The 24,451-nt window shown below is 47.0% G+C and overlaps 1 protein-coding gene across 3 annotated transcripts in view; it reads right to left on the bottom strand.

Moving 5' to 3' along the window:
* Positions 1 to 1,382: 1,382 nt before the first annotated feature.
* The window catches only part of Ercc3 (excision repair cross-complementing rodent repair deficiency, complementation group 3), a 29,848-nt gene continuing 6,779 nt past the window's right edge, over positions 1,383 to 24,451 (bottom strand). The window contains exons 8-15 of one of the 3 annotated variants that reach the window (NM_133658.2): positions 23,057 to 23,371; positions 17,269 to 17,453; positions 14,142 to 14,344; positions 10,136 to 10,232; positions 6,869 to 6,986; positions 5,798 to 5,916; positions 4,218 to 4,370; positions 1,383 to 1,776 (exon numbers count right to left, since the gene is read on the bottom strand). In NM_133658.2, coding sequence (NP_598419.1) covers positions 1,645 to 1,776; positions 4,218 to 4,370; positions 5,798 to 5,916; positions 6,869 to 6,986; positions 10,136 to 10,232; positions 14,142 to 14,344; positions 17,269 to 17,453; positions 23,057 to 23,371 — 1,322 coding nt within the window. In that variant the 3' untranslated portion in view covers positions 1,383 to 1,644. Of the gene's footprint in view, positions 1,777 to 4,217; positions 4,371 to 5,794; positions 5,917 to 6,868; positions 6,987 to 10,135; positions 10,233 to 14,141; positions 14,345 to 17,268; positions 17,454 to 23,056; positions 23,372 to 24,451 lie in introns of those variants that run through there. The other 2 variants (XR_385973.1, XM_006525636.2) reach the window with 2 other exon arrangements.

The following is a 24,451-nucleotide window of genomic DNA, read 5'->3' as shown; positions in this document are numbered from 1 at the left end:
TGTCTCCAAAAAATAGAAGTGGAGAGTGACTGAGGAAAGACATGTGACATCAACTTCTGACTTGTGCGTATGTGCACACACCCACACAAGCACATTTACACACCTCGGGGTAGAAATGACACAATCCTGCCTGGCGCCTGGCAGCTTTTGTGGCCCTCACATTTGGCAGCGCTGAACAGGAGAGGCACAGGGCAGGAACAGCAGCAAGCACAGGCCTCGGGTTTCAGGGACTATGCTAGTTGTTTTTCCTCATTGCTGTGACAAAATACTTAATAAAAAAAAAGGGGGGGGGCTTTACTTCGACTGCCAGCTTAAGGGTGCAGCCAGTCATGGTGGCAGGACTGGGAGGCGAAGGTGGCTGTTCACGTTGCCCCAACCCCACCCCACCCCTGCCAGGGTCCAGGAATACTGGTCCCCAGCTTTCTTCCTTTGTCTTCTAGCCCAGACGACGGTGCCATGCCTTGGTTGAGACTTCCTACCTCAGTTCTCCTAACTAGAAACACCTGCATAGTCAGGTCCGTAGGTATGTCTCCCAGGTGATCTTCCATCAATCCCAAGCATGCAGTGGTTGGTTTTAGCGTCAACTTGCCTCACCTGTGTAGAGAACTGCAGACGACTGCCTCAACAGTCACTCCATGTGTGACACCTGCCATAGGCCTGGCTCTCAGAGGCGGTGGCTGGCGGTAGAGAGGATCACTCACCTTTCGCTGCCTTGACCTTCCCTCCTGCAGCCAGCCTTCTTCACCCTGTGGCTGTGATCTCTTGGCTGCTATCTTAAGCATCTCTTCTCTGGGCTTCCATCCCTAAGAGGCAGCAGTCTCCAGGACCTTTCCGTATTTAAATCCAGACTGGGACTGCTAAAGCAGCAAGCCTCATGGACTGGGCGACCGACCACCCAGTTCTCAGCCTCTCACGGTAAAGTACTAAAACCTCCCGGGTTGGGAACATTTCAAAGGAAGCTAATTTAGTAATACAGAGCCCAAATTCCATTTTTAAATAATAAAATAGAAGCAAAACAAACATAAGAGAAAGAGCGAACAGAAAGCCACGTTATATACACAGAGGACACATAGGGTAAAAAGTGAGAAAAAATAGAAATTAAAAAATATATAGGAAGATAAAATTTTAAAAAGGAGGGAAGAGCCAGGCCTGACACAGTTTGTTCCCTGTGTGCAACTCCTGCTGGGCACGGGGCTCCCCTTAAGGGCAGCCTGCTTCCGCAGTGAGCCTCCCTTGGAGAAAACTACATTTTCATTTGCAAGTGCTCCTCATCTGCAGGCTGACTCTCGTGAGGGTGGAACCATGTGCCTACTTCTCTACTTGAAGCTCTAGAGCTCCCCAAATTCCATTGTTTAATTCATTCAATAAAATAGAGACAAATGTGGTATAATTAAGTGGTATAATTTTTATATACAGAAATGATTCACTCTTAACAAGTTTGAATAAAAAACAACAGTAGCTTTTCTTTCCTTTTTAAACCTAGGACCCACGAAGGCAGTTAAGGCCTCACACTGACTGGTTTTCAGCAGTCAGTCAATAGGAAAGGACACAGTCTTGGATAGAAACGATCACACCGGTGAAGAAAGAAGTCTCTCTTCAACACGGATCCAGGCAGCCAGTCTTCACCTGAGCACAGGGTGGGCGTCACTTCCTGAAGCGTTTGAAAAGCGGGTGCACGTGCTTGCTGGAGGCCTTGCTTCGGGAGGAGTGGTACTCCATGTACACGGTGTCGTCTGCGCCTGACAGGGAGCTCATGGTGCCACAGCGTCGGGATGCCTGTGGGGAGAGGGGGGAGCCAGGCTAAGCTCATCTCCAAACAATCTCACAACACTCGGAATCAAATACAGTTGTGTGGGGTGAGTGTGTGTGTGTGCTGCTAGGGATTGAACCCAGTGTCTTGCTCATGCTAGGCCAGCATTCGGCCACCAAGATAACCCCAGCCCGGAGATATACGGGAGATACACCGTGTTTAAACGCTCTCAGGCTAGAGAGATGGCCTGGCTGTTAGGAGCAGTGGCTGCTCTTCCAGAGGACTCAGGTTCAATTCCTAGCACCTGCATGGCAGCTCACAACTGTCTGTCCAGTTCCTGGGGATCCAACACTCCCACACATACATAAATGGACAAAACACATGAAAATAAAAATAAATTAATTACTATTTTTGGACTGCTGAGTTGTATTTACAACGCAAGCATAGCATCCTGAGTTTGAGCCCCAGAACCCACAAAAGGCCTTGGTGGACAAGCACCCCTCCAAGTTGTCCTCTGACTTCCACAAACCTGCCCCCTGACACGCACACACTTATCACACAGATGGATACACAACGTAAACTTTAAGATATCCTTCTGACCACTTTCTGTGTCTTAGACATTGCCTATATCCTACCTCCCCCGACCCTCACAACAACTATAATCTTAACCTACAAAACAGGAGACTGAGGCACAAGAACTTGACTCACCTACTCCAGTTCATAAGAAAAAAGAGACTAGAACATCACCCAGGCACTCTGATTAACAGGCCAGTACAAGGTCTGCCTTGATGACAACTGCTCAAGAGAACTTACTCTTTCTTCTGTGATTCTGAAGTAAGAATCCAGGGCCTGGTACTACACATGCAAGGCAGACATTCTGTCACCAAATGATACCCTCAGCCCCTGCACAAATTCTTACAAGTTATCAGGGGGGCAGGAGAAATGGCTCAGAGGGTAAGAGTACTGACTGTTCTTCCAGAGGTCCTGAGTTCAATTCCCAACCATCATATGGTGGCTCACAAACATCTGTAATGGGATCCAATGTCCTTTTCTGGTGTGTCTGAAGATTGCAACACTGTACTCATATACATAAAATAAATACATCTTTCCTTTTTTTTTTTTTTATAAAAAGTTATTAGGGTGGACTGGAGCTGGAGAGGTGGCTCAGCAGTGAAGAGCACTGGCTGCCCTTCCAGAGAACTGTGGTTTCAATTCTAGTGGCTCAGGACCACCTGCAACTCCAGTTCCAAGGACCCCAAGCACTCTTCTGGCCTGCGTGTACACAGTGGCACACGTGCAGGCAAACACCCATACATATAAAATAAACAGATAATTAAAAAAGATAGGGTGGGGAGTCTCTTAAAATCTCCTAAGACTTGATACAAGGCTTTGAGCCAATGGGAGATCCAGGAAACCCTGGCTTGACTCAGCACCAAAGCCATGAGCACGTGCTGAGTGTATGTAAACTGGGCGTGGCCAAGATGCTCCAAAGATGGATGTGGAGCTGGGGGAGCAAGGTGAACACCTTTAATCCCAGCCCATGAGAGGCGGAGGCAGAGGCAGAGGCGCAGAGAGGCAAGTGGGTGAGTTACATGATAATACCCATCTCAAGCCAAACAAAATAAAGCCCAAGGTGAGTTTGAACAGCATCCACATAAGCAAGGAGACTGGCCCAGAGCAGCTTGCACCTGAACCAGACAGATGTGGGAGAAACAGGCACCTGACTCATGCCAGGTCACAGCTTGATCTCAAAGGTCACTTTGGCACCCCTGGACTAACATGCAGATGGCCTGACAAGAGAAAGGTCTTAGCTGCAGGGTACTGGCACTGCCCAAGTGGCAACTGCTGCTTCCTTCCTGTCTTGCTCTAGCTAATGATCACCTTTCAGCTTTAATACCACTGAGTTTCAGAAATTGGAATTCTTGGAACACCTGATTCAATTTCACGTCTCTCCTTGAAGGGCCTGACAATCATAATCTCCGTATGCACTCACTGATTACACTACATGGTCATGTCTGGGGCACAGCAGGCCTTCACCAAATACATGTGAAAGGCTGGGTCTTTTTAGAAACCTCTAGGGTTTTCAACATACTTACAACTACTTTGAGTTCATCAACAAACTCACCTTGAAGGCTGAGCTCTCTCACTGAGGAGGAAAGCAGGTGAGCCAGCTAACCCCAGACCAATAGATAAAGTACCTACTAGCTCCAGAGCCTGTATGGTTCTCATCCTGGGCCCCAACATTGGCAGGCTGTCATTATGGGCAAGCAGGACCCCGTCACTGTCACATGAGCCTCTCTGCCTTACAATACATTTATAAGAAACCCACACTAAAAGATAATTGGGTTGTTTCTTCAAAAAACTTCAGTTTTCCTCGAATCCCACTTGCTCACATGCTCATAGGCGTGTCTGCGTACATGTGCCCACATACAGTGGGTGTCCTACAGGAGGATCTCTTTTCACGCACCTGGCCAGATCTAGAGCCAAACTCTCCAGCCACCACTTCCTCCTCTGCATCCAAGTCGGTGGCTGCCAGCACCTTCTGCAGGAGCTGCTGCTGCTCCTCTTTGGTGGAGAACGCCAGCTCCTCTTCCTCCATGCCAGCTAGCTTTGTGATTACCTACAACAACAGTAAAGCAAGCCCATTGTTCTCGCCTCCAAATCCCCTCTGCACCTGCTCCAGTAATCTCTTCCCACCTCCTGGTCCACCCAGAGCCTGGCTACCGGTTATAGACAGAGACTAAGGACCTCTGAATGAGCACATCAGATGAGGGCTCTGTGAGTTGTAAAACAACTCCTCCTATCTTTACAATTGCACCATGGGGGGAAGGAAATTACACAAAAGCATACACAAGAGTTCCAACACACTCCCTGGCATCCTGGGCTTCCAGCAAGGAATACTTTCTTCACACAAGAGATCAAGAACTTATTGAGCACGGGTTAGAGATGGTTCAGCAGGCAAGAGCACTGGCTGCTCTTCCAGAGGACCTGGATTCAGTTCCCAGCACTCACACAGTGGCTCACAACCACCTCTAACTCCAGTCCCAGGGAATCTAGCATCCTCTTCCGGCCTCTGTGGGCACTAGGCACATGTATACTACACAGACAAACATGCAAGCAAAACACTCACACACATAAAGTAAAAAATTAAAAATAATTGACCAGATTTTCTATCAGCAGCAAGATGTTCTAGTTTCCTTTCTGTTGCTATGATAAAGTACCCTGACCAAAGGCAACTGTCAAGGAGGACTATCGGGGAGGATGGGTTTATCTGACTTTCATGTCTAAGCTACAGTCCACTACCGAGGGAAGTCAAGGCAGGAACCTGAAGATAGGCCTGCTTGCACTAACTCTGACTAAGGAACTAACTTTGAAGCTAAAAAGCGTGGCAGGGCTGCTCTAACCAAGGTGAATAATGAAAATCTCACCACTGTTTACAGAGATCAATGGAAAATGTATCTCAACAGTGGCTGTTTCTGTCCTATGGTGTTAAGAGCACACGGACACACATACTAGGCGGACAGTGGTGTCTTCTTTCCCGTTTCTTTATCATGCAATGTAACATCAACTGATATAACAGCAGCGGATAAGTGCTGCAAATCTGTAACAGCATATTTAAGTTATGAGACCCAGAAACACTCAGCAATCCTAAGGGACTGCCACCCATGTTAAAAGACATAATGTGTTTGTGGTCGTACACGGGATAGCCTGTCATGTCAGGTGGAGTGACTCATTAGAAGGTAAGCATGGCATTAAGGACATGTGATCTGGAATCAACTAAAAGGCAAGCTGCTGGGCACTCCTGCACACACACACACACACACACACACACACACACACACACACACACACACATGTGCACACACACCTTCTTCCACAATACATCCTAACTGTAGTTTCCCTTTTAGCACCTCAGAACTCCCAGGCTAGCACAGTGTTATCCCAGCAATTTACAGAGCCAAATGGTCATGAAGCCTGCCTGAATGCTGACCCAGGCTGGTGCCTCCACCTCTGTCATAGCTTAACCAAAGGTAAATGAATACATACCTTAAAGCTGTAACCTTGATCCACTAGGAATCTCTGTCGCTTGGTAGAATAAGCCATTTCCTGTGTGTCCTGAGATACCAGGGAGTAGAAAAAGGCATTGTATTCCTCTGCGACCATCCCTATAGGAAAACAGGAGAAAAGACAAGAAAATCCACACCGGCCCCTGACCAACCAGGACCCTGGTGAGAAGCAAGCACTGCAGAGGACAAGCTCTTCACCCAGCGTGCAGTCACCCTGCCTGCATGGGGGGCCCATCAGATTCACTGTCCTATCTGAGAGTCTAGAAAAAGAGCTGAGCTGAGGATCCTGCTGGACTGCACAGACTTGCCCTAGCACTCGCAAGGAGGACCTGGCTTGATCCCCAACATCCCAGACATAAAAACAAACACACTTAAAAAGAAACAAAGAGGACAAGCAAAATGGTTGAGTGGCCACTGGCACATGCTGCTAAGCCTGGTGACCCGAGTTTGATCCTGAAGGCCCCGTTAGAAGGACGATCAAAGCTGCAGTGATTGGTCTGCAGAGGGAAGGAGCCGCATAAGCTCCTTTCAGCAATGAGGGGTATTATAATGAGAGAGCTGCAAGGCCTGGACTGGGTCTGCAGGAGGAAGGGAGAGCACTCACACAGAAAGGCTCCAATCTGTGCTGACAGAAACACCTAGAGGGAAGATGCGGCCTCCCTTAAAGCCTGGAGAAGTAGTTCTATGAGAGTGGGGATCAGAGACAGCTGTCGTGCAGAGGATTGGCAGTGTAGAGGCCAGGAGTCTCTTCAGAGCAGTGCTCATCTCCAGACTTGATTCTTATTTAATGAGCATGGCTGCTTGTTTGTGGGAGTATATGCAGTGTGCACGCACCTTCAGATCCAGTGCGGCTGAGTTAATGGTAAAAACTGTCATGCAAAGCTACCATGAAGACATGGATCCCTGTGGTGTGAGAAGGAATAAAGACCTTCTCAGCAAGGCCTCCCTGACGCTGAGGCAGAGCAAACTGTGACTGCACACAGTGGCAGCCGACCCCAGTGCTGTAAGAGATGAGAGGCTGTGGTGGGCAGCAGAGGAAAGGCAGCCTTACCTTTCTTGGCTCTGAGTACCCGTCCCAGTCTCTGGGCTTCCTGCCGTCGGGAGCCACCATGGGAAGAGATCTGAATGAGGACATTGGCTTCTGGCAGATCAAAGGATGTGTCACCAACCTACAGAAAAAAAGCAGCTACAAGTTTCAGAGTTTTAGTCCAGAATATACATTTTAAATTTCTGTAGTTCTAGGATAGGATTAGGGCTTCAGGCATGCTCTCACATGTGTTCCCTCGCTAAGTTCCCTCCCCATCCGTGCCTGAGAGTCTACAGTAGCTCTGGGGATCATTTAAGGAAACACCCCCTCTTCCTCCTCTTAGCAAGGACCTGCCACTGCAGGCAGAGGGGACACTGTGGACCTTAGAATGGCCTCTGCAGAACCCAGCCTCAACTTTTTCCTTTTTGCTACAGCAATGGGTCTATATAAAAACCTGTCTTACTTGATGCCCACTAAGACATGCCACAGCACAGGTAGGACATTGCATGCAAAGCAGGGCCCTGCCACAAAGCCCCTCCCTGCTGGCCAGCCCCCAGCTTTCATCTCAGCCTGTAGAGGAGGCCAGCACAAAGGTGAAGTGAAGGCCTTTCTCACCATGTTCACTTTCCCAGCCACAACTCCCAGGCATAGTAATATTCATGTCTTCTAGACTCCAGTTCTACCTCAGCTGACAATAAACACCAGCTTCTTAGACTATGGGGTACAGCATCTGAGGTGACTCGGCAGATGAGGGGGCCGGCTTCCAAGCCGAAAGTCCTAAATTGAATCCCTGGGAACCCATGAAGTAATTCCCACAAATTGTCCTCTCATCTCCACACATACAATACGGCACACTTGTGTCGCCCCTCCCTCAAATAGATGAGTGTAATTAAACAATCTTATCTGAATGTTTAATCAAATGTATAATCTCACTATAGCCTTGGTTCTAAACACACAACACATACACTTGGCACTATGCTTCCACAGCCCTTGCAACACAAATAAATGCTGCTTAACACACCTCAGTTGCACATACAAACTTTTCTGCTCTTATCTAATGATTTAATCATGACAAAAGAGACTTTTGGGGCTCCCTCTCCCTTCTGGTCTGCACTCACGTAGTCAAGCCCCACCTCATAGCCCTGCCTGTCTCCCAGGAGGTTTGCTCTAGCCAGAGATACAGGTGAGATCCCCACCCAATACACCGCCTACTGGGACCCCACAGAGCCCAGCAGATGTCAGAGCTCCATCTCACCTTCACCTGCACTCTCAGATCGGCAATTTGTCCCCCCACTCCCACCGCACAGCTTGACCTACCTCTCAAGGGACCTGCTCTAACCCGGGACACACAGGACAGCCAACACCAGAGACAATCAGATGGCAAACAAAAGACAAGGGCACAAACATAATCAACAGAGGCCAATCCAGCGTGGCACTTCAGAACCCAGCTCTCCTACTCCAGCAAGCCCTAGATGTCCTAACACACCTGAAGAGCAAGATTGTGACCTTAAATCCCATCTCATGAAGATGATAGAGGCCTTTAAAGAGGATGTAAATAATTCCCATAAAGAAACACAGGAAAATACAATCAAACAGGTGAAGGAATTGAATAAAACGGTGCAAGAACTAAAAATGGAAATAGAAGCAATAAAGAAAATACAAATGGAGGCAAACCTGGAGATGAAAAAAACTAAGAAGAGATCAGGAGCCACAGACACAAGCATCACCAACAGAATACAAGAGAGATGAGAGAATCTTAGATGTAGAAAATTCTATTGGAGAAAATGATACATCAGTCAAAGAGAATGCCAAGTGTAAAGCATTCTTAACCCAAAATATCCAGGAAATTGAGGACACAATGAAAAGGCCAAATAAGAAGAATATAAGAGGGTGAAGATTCCTAGCTCAAAGGGCCAGAAAACATCTTCAACAAAACCATAGAAGAAAACTTTCCTAACTTAAAGAAAGAGGTGTCTACAAATGTACAAGAAGCCTATAGAACACCAAATAGATTGGGCCAGAAAAGAAAATCCTACCACCACATGATACTTAAAACATTAAATGCACAGAACAAAGAAAGAACATTAAAAGCTGTAAGGGGGAAAGGCCAAGTAACATATAAAGGCAGACCTATCAGAATTACATCTGACTTCTCAACAGAGACTCTAAAAGCCAGAAGATCCCAGACAGATGTCTTGCAGACAGACCCTAAGAGACCACAGTTGCCAGCCCAGACTACTATACCCAGCAAAACTCTCAATCACCATAGATGGAGAAACCAAGATATTCCATGACAAAACCAAATTTAAATAATATCTACTAATCCATCCCTACAGAGGCTACTAGAAGGAAAACCCCAACCCAAGGAGGGTAACTACACACAATAAAACATAATTAATCATCTCACAACAAACTCAAAAGAATAGAATAACATACACCACCATCAACAACAAAATAACAGGAATTAACAATCATTGGTCATTAATATCTCTCAACATCAATGGACTCAATTCCCCAATAAAAGGACATAGGCTAACAAACTGGATACATAAACAGGATCCATCATTCTGCTGCATACAAAAAACATACTTCAGCAACAAAGACAGACACTACCTCAGAGTAAAGGGCTGGAAAAAGGTTTTCCAAACAAACAGTCCCAAGAAACATTAGGCCGGAGTAGCCATTCTAATATCCAATAAAATATACTTTCAACCAAAGGAAATCAAAAGAGATAGGGAGAATTCTTCATACTTGTCTAAGGAAAAACCAACCAAGCTGAAGTCTCAATTCTGAGCTCATACACCTGAAATGCATCGGCACCCACATTTGAAAACGAGACTTTACTGGTGACAGTGACGTCATGCTCAAGCTGGGCCTACCCACGGCCATTGTGGCACTGGTCGCCCACGGCCATTGTGGCACTGGTCGCCCACCATCTAGGCACATCAGGGCTCAGGACAGAAGCTTCCCAAATGCTTGGCATCTCCAGCTCCAAAAAGGAAGCCTCATCTAATACCCGCTTTTGCCAGAGCAGAAAACACATGTAGTGTCTTCTGTAAAGGAAATAAAATTTAAATCCCTATATTCCAGGGAACGGTGGGACAATCCTGAGAAGCAGAAAGCCCTTAGAGCTAATCTGCAAGGCACAAGAACCCTAAGTTATCTCTCACACGACCTACCCCAGGCACACACAGGCGGCCTTCACATAACGAGCCACCATCCCCGAGCTCAGGTGCACCTCCCAGGCCCCAGGAGGAGCGAGGCACGGCTCCTCCAGCCTGCAGCGCATACCTTGGAGATGAAGATGGTGTTGATTTTGGGGTTGTGCTTGAAGTTCTGGAGAATCTGCATACGTTCTCCCTGGGACGTGGGCCCGTAGATATAAGGTCTAAAGAAGAGCAGGAGGTTTCAGACACACAAAGAACCACACATGCGCAATTAGAAACTGCTTCTGCTACAAAGCGCTGACTTCTCACCTGGGCCTACAAGGCCACTAAAGCAGGGTGCAAGCTTGGCATCTTTGCCTGAGTTTGTGTCTGTGTCCTTTCTTAAGGATAGACTCCTGCGTGAGTCTGGTTTGAATGAAAATGGCCACAGGTACATACGCTTGAATACTTGATTGACAGTTGGTGAAATTGTTGGAGAAGAATTGGGAAATGTCCTTGTCAGAGGAGGTGTGTCACTAAGGGCACTTTGAGGCTTCAGAAGACTCCTACTACTCCCAGTGCTCACTCTCGCTCACTCGTTCTCCCTCCCTCCCTCCTACTTGAGGATCAAGATGTGAGCGAACTCTCAGCTGTTCCTGCTGCCATGCCTTTGGCTCCGCCATCATGAATGCTAACTCTCTGAAACCATTAGCCCCAATTAAATTCTAGTTCTATAATTCACAGCATCTTATCACAGCAATAGAAAAGTAACTAAGACAGCATGACCGTCACTTAGGATGTCTGCCTACCTGACTTGTCTCATCCTTACCTAAGGAGGAAGACACACTTGTCCAGCCTTGATGTGATGGGTTCTGTTTTATCTTATTATACTGCATAGTCATGTTTGATTATTATCTCTCAGAAGTCTGTTCTTTTCCAATGACAGACAAAAAGGGAGTGGATCTGGAGGGGAAGGGAGATAGGGAGGGACTGGGAGCAGCAGAGGGAGGTGAAATGGTAATCAAGATATACTGTTTGAGAGAAGAATCTATTTCCTATAAATACAGACAGACAAACAAACAAACAAACAAAAAACCTCAAGAAAGAAAACCAAACCAAACCACCACCACCAAAAGGCACCAAGTGTTTCTGCCCTATATCCAGTCACCTCGTATTCAAGGGCAAAGCCTTCAGGCAAGACAAACAACCCACACACCACATGAGGACACAATACAAAGTCTACAAATGAAGACTAGATACGCCCTAGAGCTGGTCAGCTTGTAGGAGCCAGACATGCCAGCTATCAACAACCTATCAGACCACCTTGTAGAATACACCCAAACTATTATAAGGATGATGGAGAAGACCTTGGCCAGAACAGCTCAATTATGCATACCTCCTGGCCCTAGTGGACCCTGTTTCTCTTGCCAAAGCACACCGATTAAATAAGTCTGTCTCTCCTTTTCACATTCCTCACCTGTCAGGGCTACTGAAGTCTGGCCTTCTGCCCTTAATGTCCAGCTGTAAAGCCCCCGAGAGAGCCCTGCCCTGTCAGGACTATCAGAAGCCTCCACACTGAATGCTACACACTCTTCCTCTCATCACCCTCGGCACAGTCTCGGCACAGGCTCGGCACAGTCTCGGCACAGGCTCATCTGCCTTAACAATTCCTTCTTTTGTTTCTTTTCTTCTGGGATTTTTCTGGTTGGTTTGGTTGTGTTTGTTTTACGACAGGGCTTCATAGGTAGCACAGGCTGGCCTAGGAATTACAATGTAGCCAGGCTAGCCTCCCACTCAGATTCTCTTGCCTGACTTCTTGGTACCAAAACTACCCACGAGCATTGCAAGGCCTGGCACTTACTGTTTCTCAGCCTTGTTTTTTCCTGCCTCAATGCCTGTGGCTCTAGGCAGAATCTACAGCAAGCAGAATCCTTGATTTCACAAAGACAGTGAGAGCATCCGAGAAACCCTGCTGCATCCCAGCCCCAGCTGACTGCCACTGAGAACGACACTTGCAGGCATCCTCTCACCAGCCTCGCTGCTGCCCAGCACTCTACTCTCCCTCAACGTCTAGTTCAACACCCTCTTTTGTTTTCAGCTTTCCACCAGAGGGCAAAGGCTATCTGATAACCTTGCTGACCACTTCCCCATGCAGATGGGAGCCATTTCCTTGTTTTCTGTCTGACAACACCAATAACTAGGAAAAGCACAGGTACTCCGGACACACCATGAAGCTGGATATTTCATTAAAAATGTAAAAGGTAGACTGCAGGTTCCCAGTTTATACCCTGAAACTGAAGACCAGGAGCCCAGAGTAGCATCCAAAGCCCGGGCCACAGCCCACTGCTGCTTCTGTTCTGCGCAGCATTGCCATTGTAGCATGCCCCTTTGCATGCCTGTGATCAAGTGTCTCATCTGTGGGGAGGCTGCGACAGCTGCACATTCAGACAGGTGGCCTTTGGCCGGCCCAGATGTCAGCAGTCTCTCCCTGGCACCATGAGAAGCCAGGACCCTGTAGACCCCTATCATTTTCTATACAGCATGCTGGGAAAACGGCTGGGAAGACACAGGCTTTAGGAGTTCCTTTGGCAATTGCTTTGTCATCTGGAAAGCTGCTCATACAGTTGCAGGCCCCACATTCTAGGGCTTCTCCTACACAGGAAATGGAATGAAAGAGTGCCAACCCTTCATGACGAGCACTGGTCCTTTGGAGAACACATAAGACGCCAGGCACAAGCACTGTCTGCAGTAAGTGGTGCAGGTCAACGTGACCAGGAGACAAAAGAGGTTCAGAGTAGCAAATTCCTTTCCTAAGGTCACACAGCTGGGAATGTGATCTGTCAGATTCCCCCGTTTTCTCTGCCGCATAGCCCATCACTCTCCTGCATGGTAGTATTGTAAGACCCCAGAAGCTGGGCCTCCGCTCAAATCCCGGGATGAGCTGGCCAGCACCCCAGTGACCTGAGAGAAAACCACACCTGATGCAAACTGCAAGAGGTTTTATTATCAGCTAGCTTGAGGACGAAGTCCCTCCGCTGAGCAGAAGCACATGGCCTGAAGAAACCGCAAGTTCTAAGGGGTCCCATTGATGTGGAAGATGGTAGTGTAGCGGTAGATCTGCTCAGTCTAGGCGCACAGCATGTAATCATATTAACTGTGTTGTGTTTTCACTGCCAGGGCATATTTGGGAGGAGATTTACCGCAACACTCCAACTCAAGAGAGCGGCCGGGGAGATTTATTATAGACGGCGTCCACAGAGAGCTCCCCGATGGAGCAGGGACATGGCTAACCCGAGTCAGGCAGAGGAGAGCAGAGAATGATGTGCGTGAGGCTAACAGGAAAAGGAAAGAAAAGAAACCGGAGTTTCCATGATGTCAGTGAGAGGAATCGATGCTCACATTAACATACAGGAAACCAAAGCAAGGGAAGTCTCCAGGAAAACCAAAATCTATCCATAAAGGAAACTGTAATCACAGACTACTGTAAGGCTGCCTGGACCACAGTGGCACTGTGACTAGTGGTTCTGAATACTGGCTAGTAGCTAACCCACAGCTTGGACTGTCACCCTGTGAGGAGGAGTGGCCAGTGCAAGTGAGAAAGCAAAACCTCAGCTCCCACAGCAGGGAGTTAACAGGCTTTCTACAGTGACAATCCAAAAACTGTCACAAAGCTACCAGCTAAAGAGTAAAAAGTAAACAAAAGCCAGTGGCCCGTTCCAGGGAACCAGGTAGGGAAACAGGTTCAGGGAGCTGTTCACTGTCACAACAGACTACGTCCCTTGGCCCAACCAAGCCTGTTGTCCCTTATGCCGATTCTGTCAGGTGTTTGGTCACTGTAATGAGAAAAGCAAGTACCCCGACACTAGCCTCTCCGCCTCCACCCACTTTCCCTGGGCCATAAGTCTGGCCTCAGCTCCACCCACTCTCACTTAGCCTGAAATGTTGACTGAGTGGCCTTTGCAGTCAGTGCAGGGTGGCCAGGCTCCTCTGGTGTACATCTTCTAGCCTCTGACCCTGCCTCTTTGCTTCTCTGCCTCACAAGTTCCTGGGACGAGGGCAGGGAACAGAGCGCGTTAGATCCCAGGGAGTGTTGGAGAGTGCACAGACAGGCCGTGGCATACTTGACCAGAAGATGAGAAGGCACCACTCACTTGTTCAGCCGAATGGCATATTCCTTCAAGGCAAATACGTTGTCAGCAAAGACAATAATCTTGTCATTCCTCCTTTCATGAAACTTGATCAGAAACTGGCAGGCTCTGAATTTGTTGGGATTCATGGTGTACAACAGGATCCGTTTCTTTGTTTTGATTGCCACATACTCTCGGTAGAACTCGGGAGACATCGGGCACCAAACCTGAGATGCAACAAGAATAGGGAATAGGGATCACGTTACAAAACAAAACATCACAGCATTAAGGACTTTTGATGCTCTTTCATTTAGCAGAATTAGCTTAGGAAAAAAAATCAAGTGTCAGTGTAATGGCTCAACAAGCAGAGGTGCTTCCGTCTGCAAAAGGTCTACTGCCCCGAGTTTGATCCTTGGACTCCACAGGTAGCAAGAGAGAAACAATTCCCAGAGGCTGTCCTCACCCTTCACAGGCACACACAGGAAGAAGGCGAGAGAAGGAAATTAAAGAAACACAAATGTCCTGCTAGGAAAAGAAGACAAACTACCCTTATTACATATAAGGGATCCCATAATTCTACCAGAAAACATCTATGAATAACCAACAACTTCAGCAAAGTGGCAGGATACAGAATCAACTTGCAAAAATCAACAGCTGCTCTGCACACCACCAACATACAGAGAGAGACAGTGGACAGACACACTCCCATTCACCACAGATTCAAAGACAAACAGTACCTAGGGAGAAACCTCACCAGGGAGGTGAAAGACCTACACAAAGAGCGCTTTAGATCACTGAAGGATGAGGTCAAGGAAGACAGTGAAAACGGGAAGACCATCCTGTGCTCATGAGCTGAGAGAATTAATGCTGTAAAAATGGCCATTTCTACCAAAAGCAATGAACAGAGTCAATGTAATCCCAATTAAAATCCCCACAACATTTCTTCAAAAAAGGTAACCTATGTTTCTTTCATATAGAACCAGAAGAGACCCCAGATTACCCCAATAATCCTGAGCAAAAAGAGCAGTGCCGAAGAACTCACCATCCCAGACTTCAAGACACATCACAGCAATAGTAATAAAGATAGCATGGTACTGGCACCGAAGCAGACATGCAGACCAATGTAACAAAACCAAAGAAGAGAAGGCACAACTACAGCCATCTCATATTAGATGAAGATGCCAAAAACATGATGAAGGAAAAATAACATCTTCAATAAACAGCACTAGGGAAATCGATGTCCACATGCAGAAGAATGAAATTAGACCTGCATCCACCACCCTGCACGGAACTTAACTCCAAAAGGACCAAAGGCCTAAGCGTGAAACCTGAAACACAGGCAGCGCACCACAGGACAGTCGGCAAGAAAGGACTTTCCCAATAGGACTCCATTTGCCTAAAACTTAGGTCCAACAATGGACAAGTGGGTCTTCATAAAACTAAAGAGCTTCTGGCAGGCTGAGAAGTCATCAGTGGAGTGAGAAGGAGGACTGCTGAGTGGGAGAGAATTTTTGAAAGCTCTGGTTACTATCCAGAGTTGTATAAAAACCTAAAAAGAGGCCGTTAATTTTAGAGGGAGAAGCATGGAGTAGAGGGATTAGAAGGGTTCAGAGAAAAAGAGGGAAAGAATGATATAATTATATTTTAATTAAAAATAAAATAGTGGCTGGAGAGATGGCTCAGCAGGTAAGACTACTTCCTGCTCTCCCAGAGGTCCTGAGTTTGATCTCCAGCACCCACATGGCAGCTAACCACTGTCTAACTTCAGTCCCAGACTCCAGTGTTCCCTTTTGGCCTCCAAGAGCACTGCATGCATGTGATATACAGACACACATACAGACAGCCACTCATACACACCAAGTAGTTTAAAAATGAAAAATTAATACTCCATATTGAACTGGAACTAACTTAACAATGATTTTTAAATGGTAATAATTTTCATCGAGCTGCTAGAGTGAGAAGCCAGCAACCCCTCCATTTAGGCCACATCACCACACACAGACCAGTATTGTTCCAGTACTCCTCTTCTTGGAGGGCTAGCAGCACATCAGACTCTCCAGGAAGTGCAAAGTCCTCTGCTACCATGTTCCCCTGCATACAGCGTCTATGTTCCCAGGCAGCATCCTGGTGCTAGGAGCTCTCATTCCTCCCTGTTCCCTGAACCCCAATCCCCACCCACAAATTATACTCTAATAAATATGTCTGTAATTTGTTTGTGTGTGTGCAGGAGATGAACCCAGAGTCTCTCTTACACATGCTAGGTAAGAGTTTTTGTCACTAAACAAGTAACAAAACACTTACAAAAAATACTTTAAGTATAAGATTAAATATTATAATTATTATAATGTAAATAAAATAATATCTGTCAATATTAAAGTTTTCTATTGCTATGTATCAAACTGGGGATTATCATATGAAAGATTCAATGGGATCTTTGAATAATTTAAAGGAATGAACTACAGCTACATGCATGATCAAGAAAATTCTGCAGGGCTAGCAGGATGGCCCAGTGGGTAGGGTGATTGACAGGTATAACACAAGTTCCATACCAGTGACTACCCTACGGGGCAGAAGAGGAAAGAAGGGAAGTGCTGTCAAGCAATGAGCAGCAACACTGCGCTGCTAACAGACACACTCATCTCAACCAACGACCACTTTCCAGAGGTCACCCCACTCTAGCTACTGAGTGGCAGTCATTTTAAAGCACTAAGATGAACTGTTCTGTCTTTCTTTCAGACTTATCTTTGACTGTCGATTTTAACACATACCTGTACAGGCATCCACTAAACAACAGTATTAGAAAAATGTGTTCTAAGAAATAACACCATAAAGACCAATTTCTTCTGGGACTTTGGCACTGGAATAGCCTGAGTGGTTGCCCTGAGAGGTTACAGCAGCAATCCTTCAGGGTGAGGGCGGGCAGCAGGGAGTCATGGTCTGTATGAGCTTGCTGCCTTAACCACATGACAGAGGCAGAGAATTCCAGTGCGGTCTGCTATGAAGTGTGGCTCACCTACCAGGGTGACTACTGCACTACGCCACGGTCGCTTAGACTGGGTCCTGACCTGCTGGTCTGCCCAGTTTATCAGAAGATCCCTTCTGTTCCCACGGGAGTTGCCCTTACTTCACATCCCACCCAGGGAGCAAATACCTCAGCACACTGGACTTTAGCGATGTACCCATTGTTCTGCAGCTCCATCCAGTTGGCTTCATAGAGCTTGGGCCCAATCAGGAAATTTAAGTCAACAATTTTGTCATCTTCCCGGACAAGGGTTGCAGTCAAACCAAGCTTACAGTGCGCCTGCACAATAGTCAGAACCCGCCGGAACATCCTGGCTGCAAGAAGACAAGAAATGTTCGCATCATCACCTTCTACACTGAGAAGGGGCCACGCAGCCCGCAACTTGGCACTGGTCTGCAGTACCATATGGTAGCCTTGCTACTAGAGAGCTGAAATCTGGTTCCAGAGAAGAACAAGGCAAGAATATTTCACCATGGCTTTTAGACCTGTTCAAAAGACAGAAAGAATAAAGGACAAATGACCTCAGGGAGTTCCAAGCTCACAAATACCAGCACTTGTCAACATGTCAAGAGTCCAGGCACCAGGAGCAAATATGACTTGATTCCAAGCCACACAAATCACTCAGGCTGAAGCCTATGCACAGGTCACAGCTAAGGAAGCTGGGATGAGGGGACAGAGAGCCCAGCTCTGCTCTGCTCTGCTCTGCTCTGCTTCCTACCATCGCCACTCAAAGCGGAGAGCAAAGAGCCCGTGGCAATGACAAAGCTCAGCCTCCAGTCTGCCTAAGCATGCTGTGTACCTGTTCCCCTCCTAAAGTCACCAGTTAAACAGGCATGGTGGCACAGGCCTTTAATCTCAGCACTCTGGAAGCAGAAGCAGGGAAGACAGCTCAGGGCAAGCCTGCTCTATAGTTAGTGCCAGTTCAGCCAGGACTACGGAGTGAGACCCCTGTCATTACTTTCTTTCATCAAGAGCCACCTTTCATTTTCTTCCTTTGCTGATTGTTATAATTCCTGATTATCAAATAAACACATAGACGAGATACAACCTTTGAAAACTCTTGTGTGGGCATGTAATGTGTGTGCTTGTGTGTGTGAACGTAGGCACCCGCATGCTCAGCATCGGCCCTCACCATGTTTGGGGCAGGGTCCTTTGTAGGTGCACGGCTGCACAGGCCAGGTTACATGAGCAGCAGCATGCAGGCTTATGCTGTCTTCCCCACCTTCCCACAGGAGTGCTAAGGTAACAGATGGCACCCTAGCAAGCCAGCTTATGTGTGGCCTCGGGACTTGAACTGGTCCCCCAACTGTAGGTTTGCCACAGCTTTAGAGATCTGCAACACTTTGGAAGGTTAGCAGGCTTTGAGTTGGGGGACTAGTGTGATGGCTCAGCAGGCAAAGATACCTGCTGCCAAGCCTGATGACCTCAATTCAAAGTCTGCCATCCATGCGGTCCAAGAGAACCAACTCCTGCTGACCTCCACACTCCTGACACGGCATGCACATGCCCTCCCTGAAAATAAGGAAATATAAAAGCTTCAAGCATTCTGGAGACAGCCAGCTCCATGCCCACCCTGCAGGGAGCTCTACTGCTCTACTTCTCAGTAACACCTGGCTTGCCTGCCTTTCCAAATGTGGGAGAAAGGTCTGAGGCATGGAGCTGTGGGTGCAGCTCAGTGGAAGAACACACACTTCACATGCATGAAACCCTGGCTTCAGTTTTCACCACCCCTCTCTCACACACATGAGTCATGCTTATCTTAGAATTAAAGATGAGGCCAGTGATACGTCAAAAAGAAACCCAATGAGAAGATGAAAGTCCAGAATATTCCAAAAGACAAATCAAACACCAGAGCCATAGAATAACAGGGCAGTCACACTCTGAGTAAATGGCTAATTTTAAATTTCACACACACTGATGCTTAACAACTTAGAAAACTTACAACATCTGCAAATACAACAATAACTATACCAAACACAAAACAAGGTACAAGCAAATGAAAAGTTAATGTCAAGGTTATCTCTGAGCAAAGATTGCTGGCCCAGAAGGGCAACACCAGGGGACCCCAGGTTTCCCTTAGTAAGAGGAGCATCAGAGGCCCAGGCAACAAGAACAACACACCATGGGCATGGGAGACAGATCAGGGATCAGGGACAAAGTAGGATCCAGTCACTTCTGCATTCCCTTAGTCCATTTCCGACAGTGACCACGACTGTCCCAGCTAAGGGAAGATGCTGTGCAGAGGACAACTTCAGTCACTTAGGGAGCACTAAGCATCCCACGAGTCTCCCATCCGTCACCCCTCTGTCAATGGCAGCACTCCTCCTAGAGGAGACCATTACCCTGACTTCTGAAGTCAAAGAAAAGTCTGCCTTCTCCTTCAACTTCACATAAATGAAGGTATGTGCTCACTCACTGTTACATAAAGCAAAGTCTAAAGTCCATTTGGGATGACTCAATTGTACCTCTGTATCTCTAAGGTCAATCATAGTGCATAAACACAGTGCACAGTGTTCAATAAATTCTTGTTAAGACAGTAGTAGACCTAGCAAAGCACCTTCCACATAGGAAGAATTAATATACATGAGTGCTACAATATCAGTTTCTTTTTTGAGATTGGGGTGGGGGGGTGTGTCATGTAGCTCAGGCTGGACTAGAACTCTCTGTGTAGCCAAGGATGACCTGGAACCCTGATCCTCCCACCTCATTCCAGGCTTAGAGACGTGTGCCACCATGACTTGCTTCTGTGATGCTGGGGATGAAACGCAGAGGTCCATGTGTGTTAGGCAAGCTAACTGAGCTATCTCTCCAGTTCATTACAACACAAATGTATTAATAAATGCCCTAACAGGGTTTTTTTGAAAAGACCTGTAAAAGGATAGCAATATCTATCTTTTGAATCTCAGAGATGTAGCACACTCCTGGATCCAATGTAGTAAATGTCAGATGTCAGGCAATTAACCACTTTGCTGTCATCTCTACTTAAGAGCAGCTCTTGGAGCTGGATTGTCAGTCAATAGGGCTTACAGTGTGACTAACTCATCCTCTGTCGTCATAACAAAATGCACATTAAAATCCAAGATCAGAGAGCCCCACCTGTGTGGGCTTTTGTAAGCCTCACAGTGGAAGGTAGCACACATGCTGAAAAGTTCCATGGACTTTGGAAGCCAATCTTGCGCTTTATAGCTACTGGCTCTTCTTGCAGGCACTACTTGGCATCCCAGAGCAGAACTAAGCCCTTCTGTGGTGATACACATGGCCAAAACCTTTGTCTTAAACACTCCACCATTTCTCAGAAATGCCTCCAAAATATGAACTCTTAGGCAACACACTCAAGCCAGAGCAGAGGTCTGAACTCAGATCTCGGTTTCAGCTTTAGACCCAGGAAGGTTGTGAACCAGACCAGAGAGCGGAGACCACACTATGAGCTCTAACTTATCGCCTGAATAGCAGCATCACTCTCAGCCTTCCCAGGCTTCACCGCAGAACAATCTGAAATTCATTTTCAGGATGTGACTTTCTACACCAGCAGCTTTAATCCTGGCAGACCTGATCTCTACACTCTTTAAAGTTGAGTTTCTAAGTTATCACAAAGTAAAAGTAACACTGCAGAGAGGGGGATCAGTGCGATGAATTTAATGCACGTACAGATTTGTATGCCTGCATCACATAGATCAATCCGCCACTCCCTCAAATCTGCCTAAAGCTGTCCGTTAGTGTGTCCTTGGGTGCTGGCCAGCTCACCAGCATGCTATCTTCTTGAGAATGTCAAATAAGTCTGACCATGTTTCTTTCAGCCCCATGCCCAGAACCTCAAGCTATGGAGCGCTCGCTCCTCTTTACTGCTAAGCTGTGTTAGGTGTGCCACTGTCTGCCTAGCTAAACATCCCCAGGGGACCACTGAATTAAGAAAATTATGAATAGAGTAGCTATGGAAGCATTTGTGTATATTTTTAAGTAAATGTTTTCATCTCCTAAGATGGCCAGGATTGGGACAGACGAGTCATACTGTGATTTTACAGTGAATGTCAATATGTCCTACAGAGCAACCATCACTCGGCAAACTGTTCTAGAACCTCCTCTGGACTAGTAATGCCAGTATTCCATTTTAGCCACTCTATATGGGATAGATGTGGCATCTTGTGTTTTAATAGCCATGTCTCTGATGGCTAATGATGCTTAGCACTCTTCAAATGCTGACGTAGCACGTGTCTAGCCTTGCTAATGTCTGTTCATTTGCGCATTTCCTAACGTTCTGGCCATTGCCTGAATTCATCTGACGTATGTCTAAAGTCTGACAGACTCCATGCTGTTTCCAGAGCTTCCCCATTTCAAAGAAGATCCTGCTGCCCCTCCTGCACACAAACCAAAGCCTTCGCCTCATCCTTGATCTCAGCTTTTTTCCTGATCTCACATCTAACCTGCTCATAGTTCCGTAGTCTGTCCAATCAGGCTGTCTTCATCTTACTGTGTCCTGCCTGGGTCAAGCCTCTTCTTGGGTCTCCCTCCACTGTTCCCAAAGTGCTCAGCGGCTAGAGTGATCTCTATTGCAATTCAGCTCAGGTTACTGCCTGTGTCTGTCCTTTATGCAGATGGCTTCTCACTCAGTGGCTGAAGAGTATAAGTCACATCTCCACCATGCCTATGAGGTCTCCACGATGCTGACACCCGCAGCAGTGCTGGTCTTGACTGCTCTCTCAGAACTGCTATGGATACTTGGATGCCTCGAGTTGTCTGAGCATGCCAAGTTCTTTGCCACCACAGGGCCATTACCGTGACGTTTTCCTTCCTCAAAGACATCCCATCTCTACCTGACCGTCTATGTACACCCCCGGTAGCACCTGCAGTTATCCTCAGACATCGACAGACCCAGGAAGAGCCAAACAGTAAGCCCATGCTCAATGTCTGAGTGCTCTCTGTAAAAACCACCTCTCTAAAGTGGAAGAATCTCTGCCTTAGAACCTCCTTAGTTTCTCTTTTCAAGGAAGAGCTGCCTAATTTGGCATGTTGACTCAGACCTAATAGTCACAGTTACTCAGGAGGCTGAGGGGGAGGGGCCATGTCAGCTTAGGAGTCTGATACCAGCCCTGGCAACACAATAAAATCACATCCCTCAAAATCAAAAAAACCAGGACAACGTACCACCACCAGCAGAACCCAAGAGAACCATTTGCTTAGACGACTATGCATCAGTAAAAGGAGCGCATCACTGATGAAGGTTAGGACAGAGGCGATCTGCTACACAAAGTGAAAGATGACAGACACAAGGAAATACTGTATTGCTTCTTTTACATGAAAACTCCCAGAAAGAGTACATCTACAGAGTCAGAAAGCAGCTCATGGCTAAACGCAGAGGAAGATAAGGACTGACTACAAATAGAAATGAAAGAGCTATTCTAAAACTAGATCATGGTGAGGGTTGTAAATCTCTAGGAATTTATTAAAACCTGCTAGGTTATACTCTTCTAAGGGGTGACTTTTGTGGCAGATAAATTATAACACTAAGGCTGTTTTTTAAAAAAGATATGCCTGCAATTAGAGAAGTGGGACTTAGATACTGACAACTCATACTTTAGCCTTCATTTAAATAAAACACAACATATCACCTGGGGTTACGCAGTGTTCTTGGCTCACTTTCACAGGACCATAAAAATGGGTTAAGAGTTAAGTTTCAAGAATTAGAAGATGTAGGAAGGAAGAAAATATCATTCTCTAGAAGCCGGGCTTTCCACTGCTCCACAGACACAGCCGAGTTGCCCAGTGACGCAAGTGAGGCTACCTCACACTTCCATCCCATCATGCTTAATGATTTCAGAGCCTTGCTAGCCAGGGGGAGCAATGTTCAGAAGCCACCTGCAACCCACCAGGTAGAAGTCAGCTTTAATCTACACAGCACGGCCGGCCTCTCCCTCCTTACCTGGAATGGTGTGCACCTCGTCAAGGATCATGAGGCCCCACTCCTGGGTTTTGAGCCACTCCATGACTCTCTCAGCTTCCCAGGACCTTTTGGTGGTGTGGCCCAGCATAGAGTAAGTGCTAATGGCAACGGAGCAGCCGATGGGCTTGTCCTTGGCATCTGAGGTGAAGCGGCAGATCTGGCTGTCATCGATGGTTGACCACATCTTAAACTGGGCTTTCCACTGCTCCACAGACACAGCCGAGTTGCCCAGGACGAGACAGCGCTTTCTGACAGTGCATGCGGCAGTCACGCCGACCAGGGACTTCCCAGCACCTACAAGCAAGCAGGGGGTCATGCTACCCAAAAGCAGGCTGAAACACAGCTTAGGGATGTACAGAATGGCTCAACTGCACCAGAAAGTGGACAAAGGTCACACACTGGTCCTCACACCCAGCGTGTGAAGCACTTACTGTCTCAGGCTCTTTCTTTATAAAGAAATGACCCACCTGGCACGTGTTCATGAGCTTAGTAGAAGCAGACCCGACTGCAGTCTCTTATGGGCATCTTACTTAAAATGGTGACATGTCAGAACCAACAATGAGAAAGATATTCCTGCTAGCATCATTTTAAAGAAGGCTGGAGCAAGGAGCCTTTTACCCATGGTCACATGTGCCCAGCATACACTCCCGGCAAGTGGCAGCTTCTAACTGACAGGACAATCAAGGCTCAGGCATACACAAAGTGTGCATGCTCCTGGCAAAGTTAGAGAAGATGATAAAACTCCTGTAGTTTCTTACTTTCCTATCACCTTCTACTTGAAGATTAAGGTGAAAATAATCAAACTGCTCAACAATAACTGTGCCTTGAAGCTTTATGAAGTGAACTCAAGGCAGAGGCCATCTCTGCAAACTGTCTGGAGTGGCGTTCCCAGATGAATCTGTTGTGGCTTTGAACCTAGCTAGACCTGACACCACTTAGAACTAACTGTGAAGTGTGACAGAAGGAAGTGCGGTAGTGTATGCATGTGCGTGCCCTTTGTCTGTCTGTCTGTCTGTCTGTCTGTGTGTGTGCGCATGCGCGCGTGTGCATGTGCACATCTTTCCTCAGTCTTGCCATCTAGAGTCTCCACACCACATTCACTCTTGTTGCAGCTGAGGTCAGAGGAAGAGTCTCGCTCTATGCCCAGCAGCTCCCCAGCAGCACTGCTGCCCCTCCTACACTGTGCTCCGGTTCTCTGACGCCTGCATTATCAGGAAGACTCTTCATAAGTGTCTTAGCAGAGCTATTTCAGTCATTCGCTACCCAAGCTGAATGAGATCTGATACCCACAGGGTCTAGACCAATGGATCGTAACCTCTGGGTCTCAACCCCTTTTGAGATTGAATGACCCTTTCACAGGGGTCACATAAAGTC

This window comes from Mus musculus, chromosome 18, assembly GCF_000001635.26.
Source record: "Mus musculus strain C57BL/6J chromosome 18, GRCm38.p6 C57BL/6J".
Taxonomy (NCBI): Eukaryota; Metazoa; Chordata; class Mammalia; order Rodentia; family Muridae; genus Mus; species Mus musculus.
The sequence above is the reverse complement of the archived record's forward strand: the minus strand, read 5'-3'. Positions and strand labels throughout refer to the sequence as shown.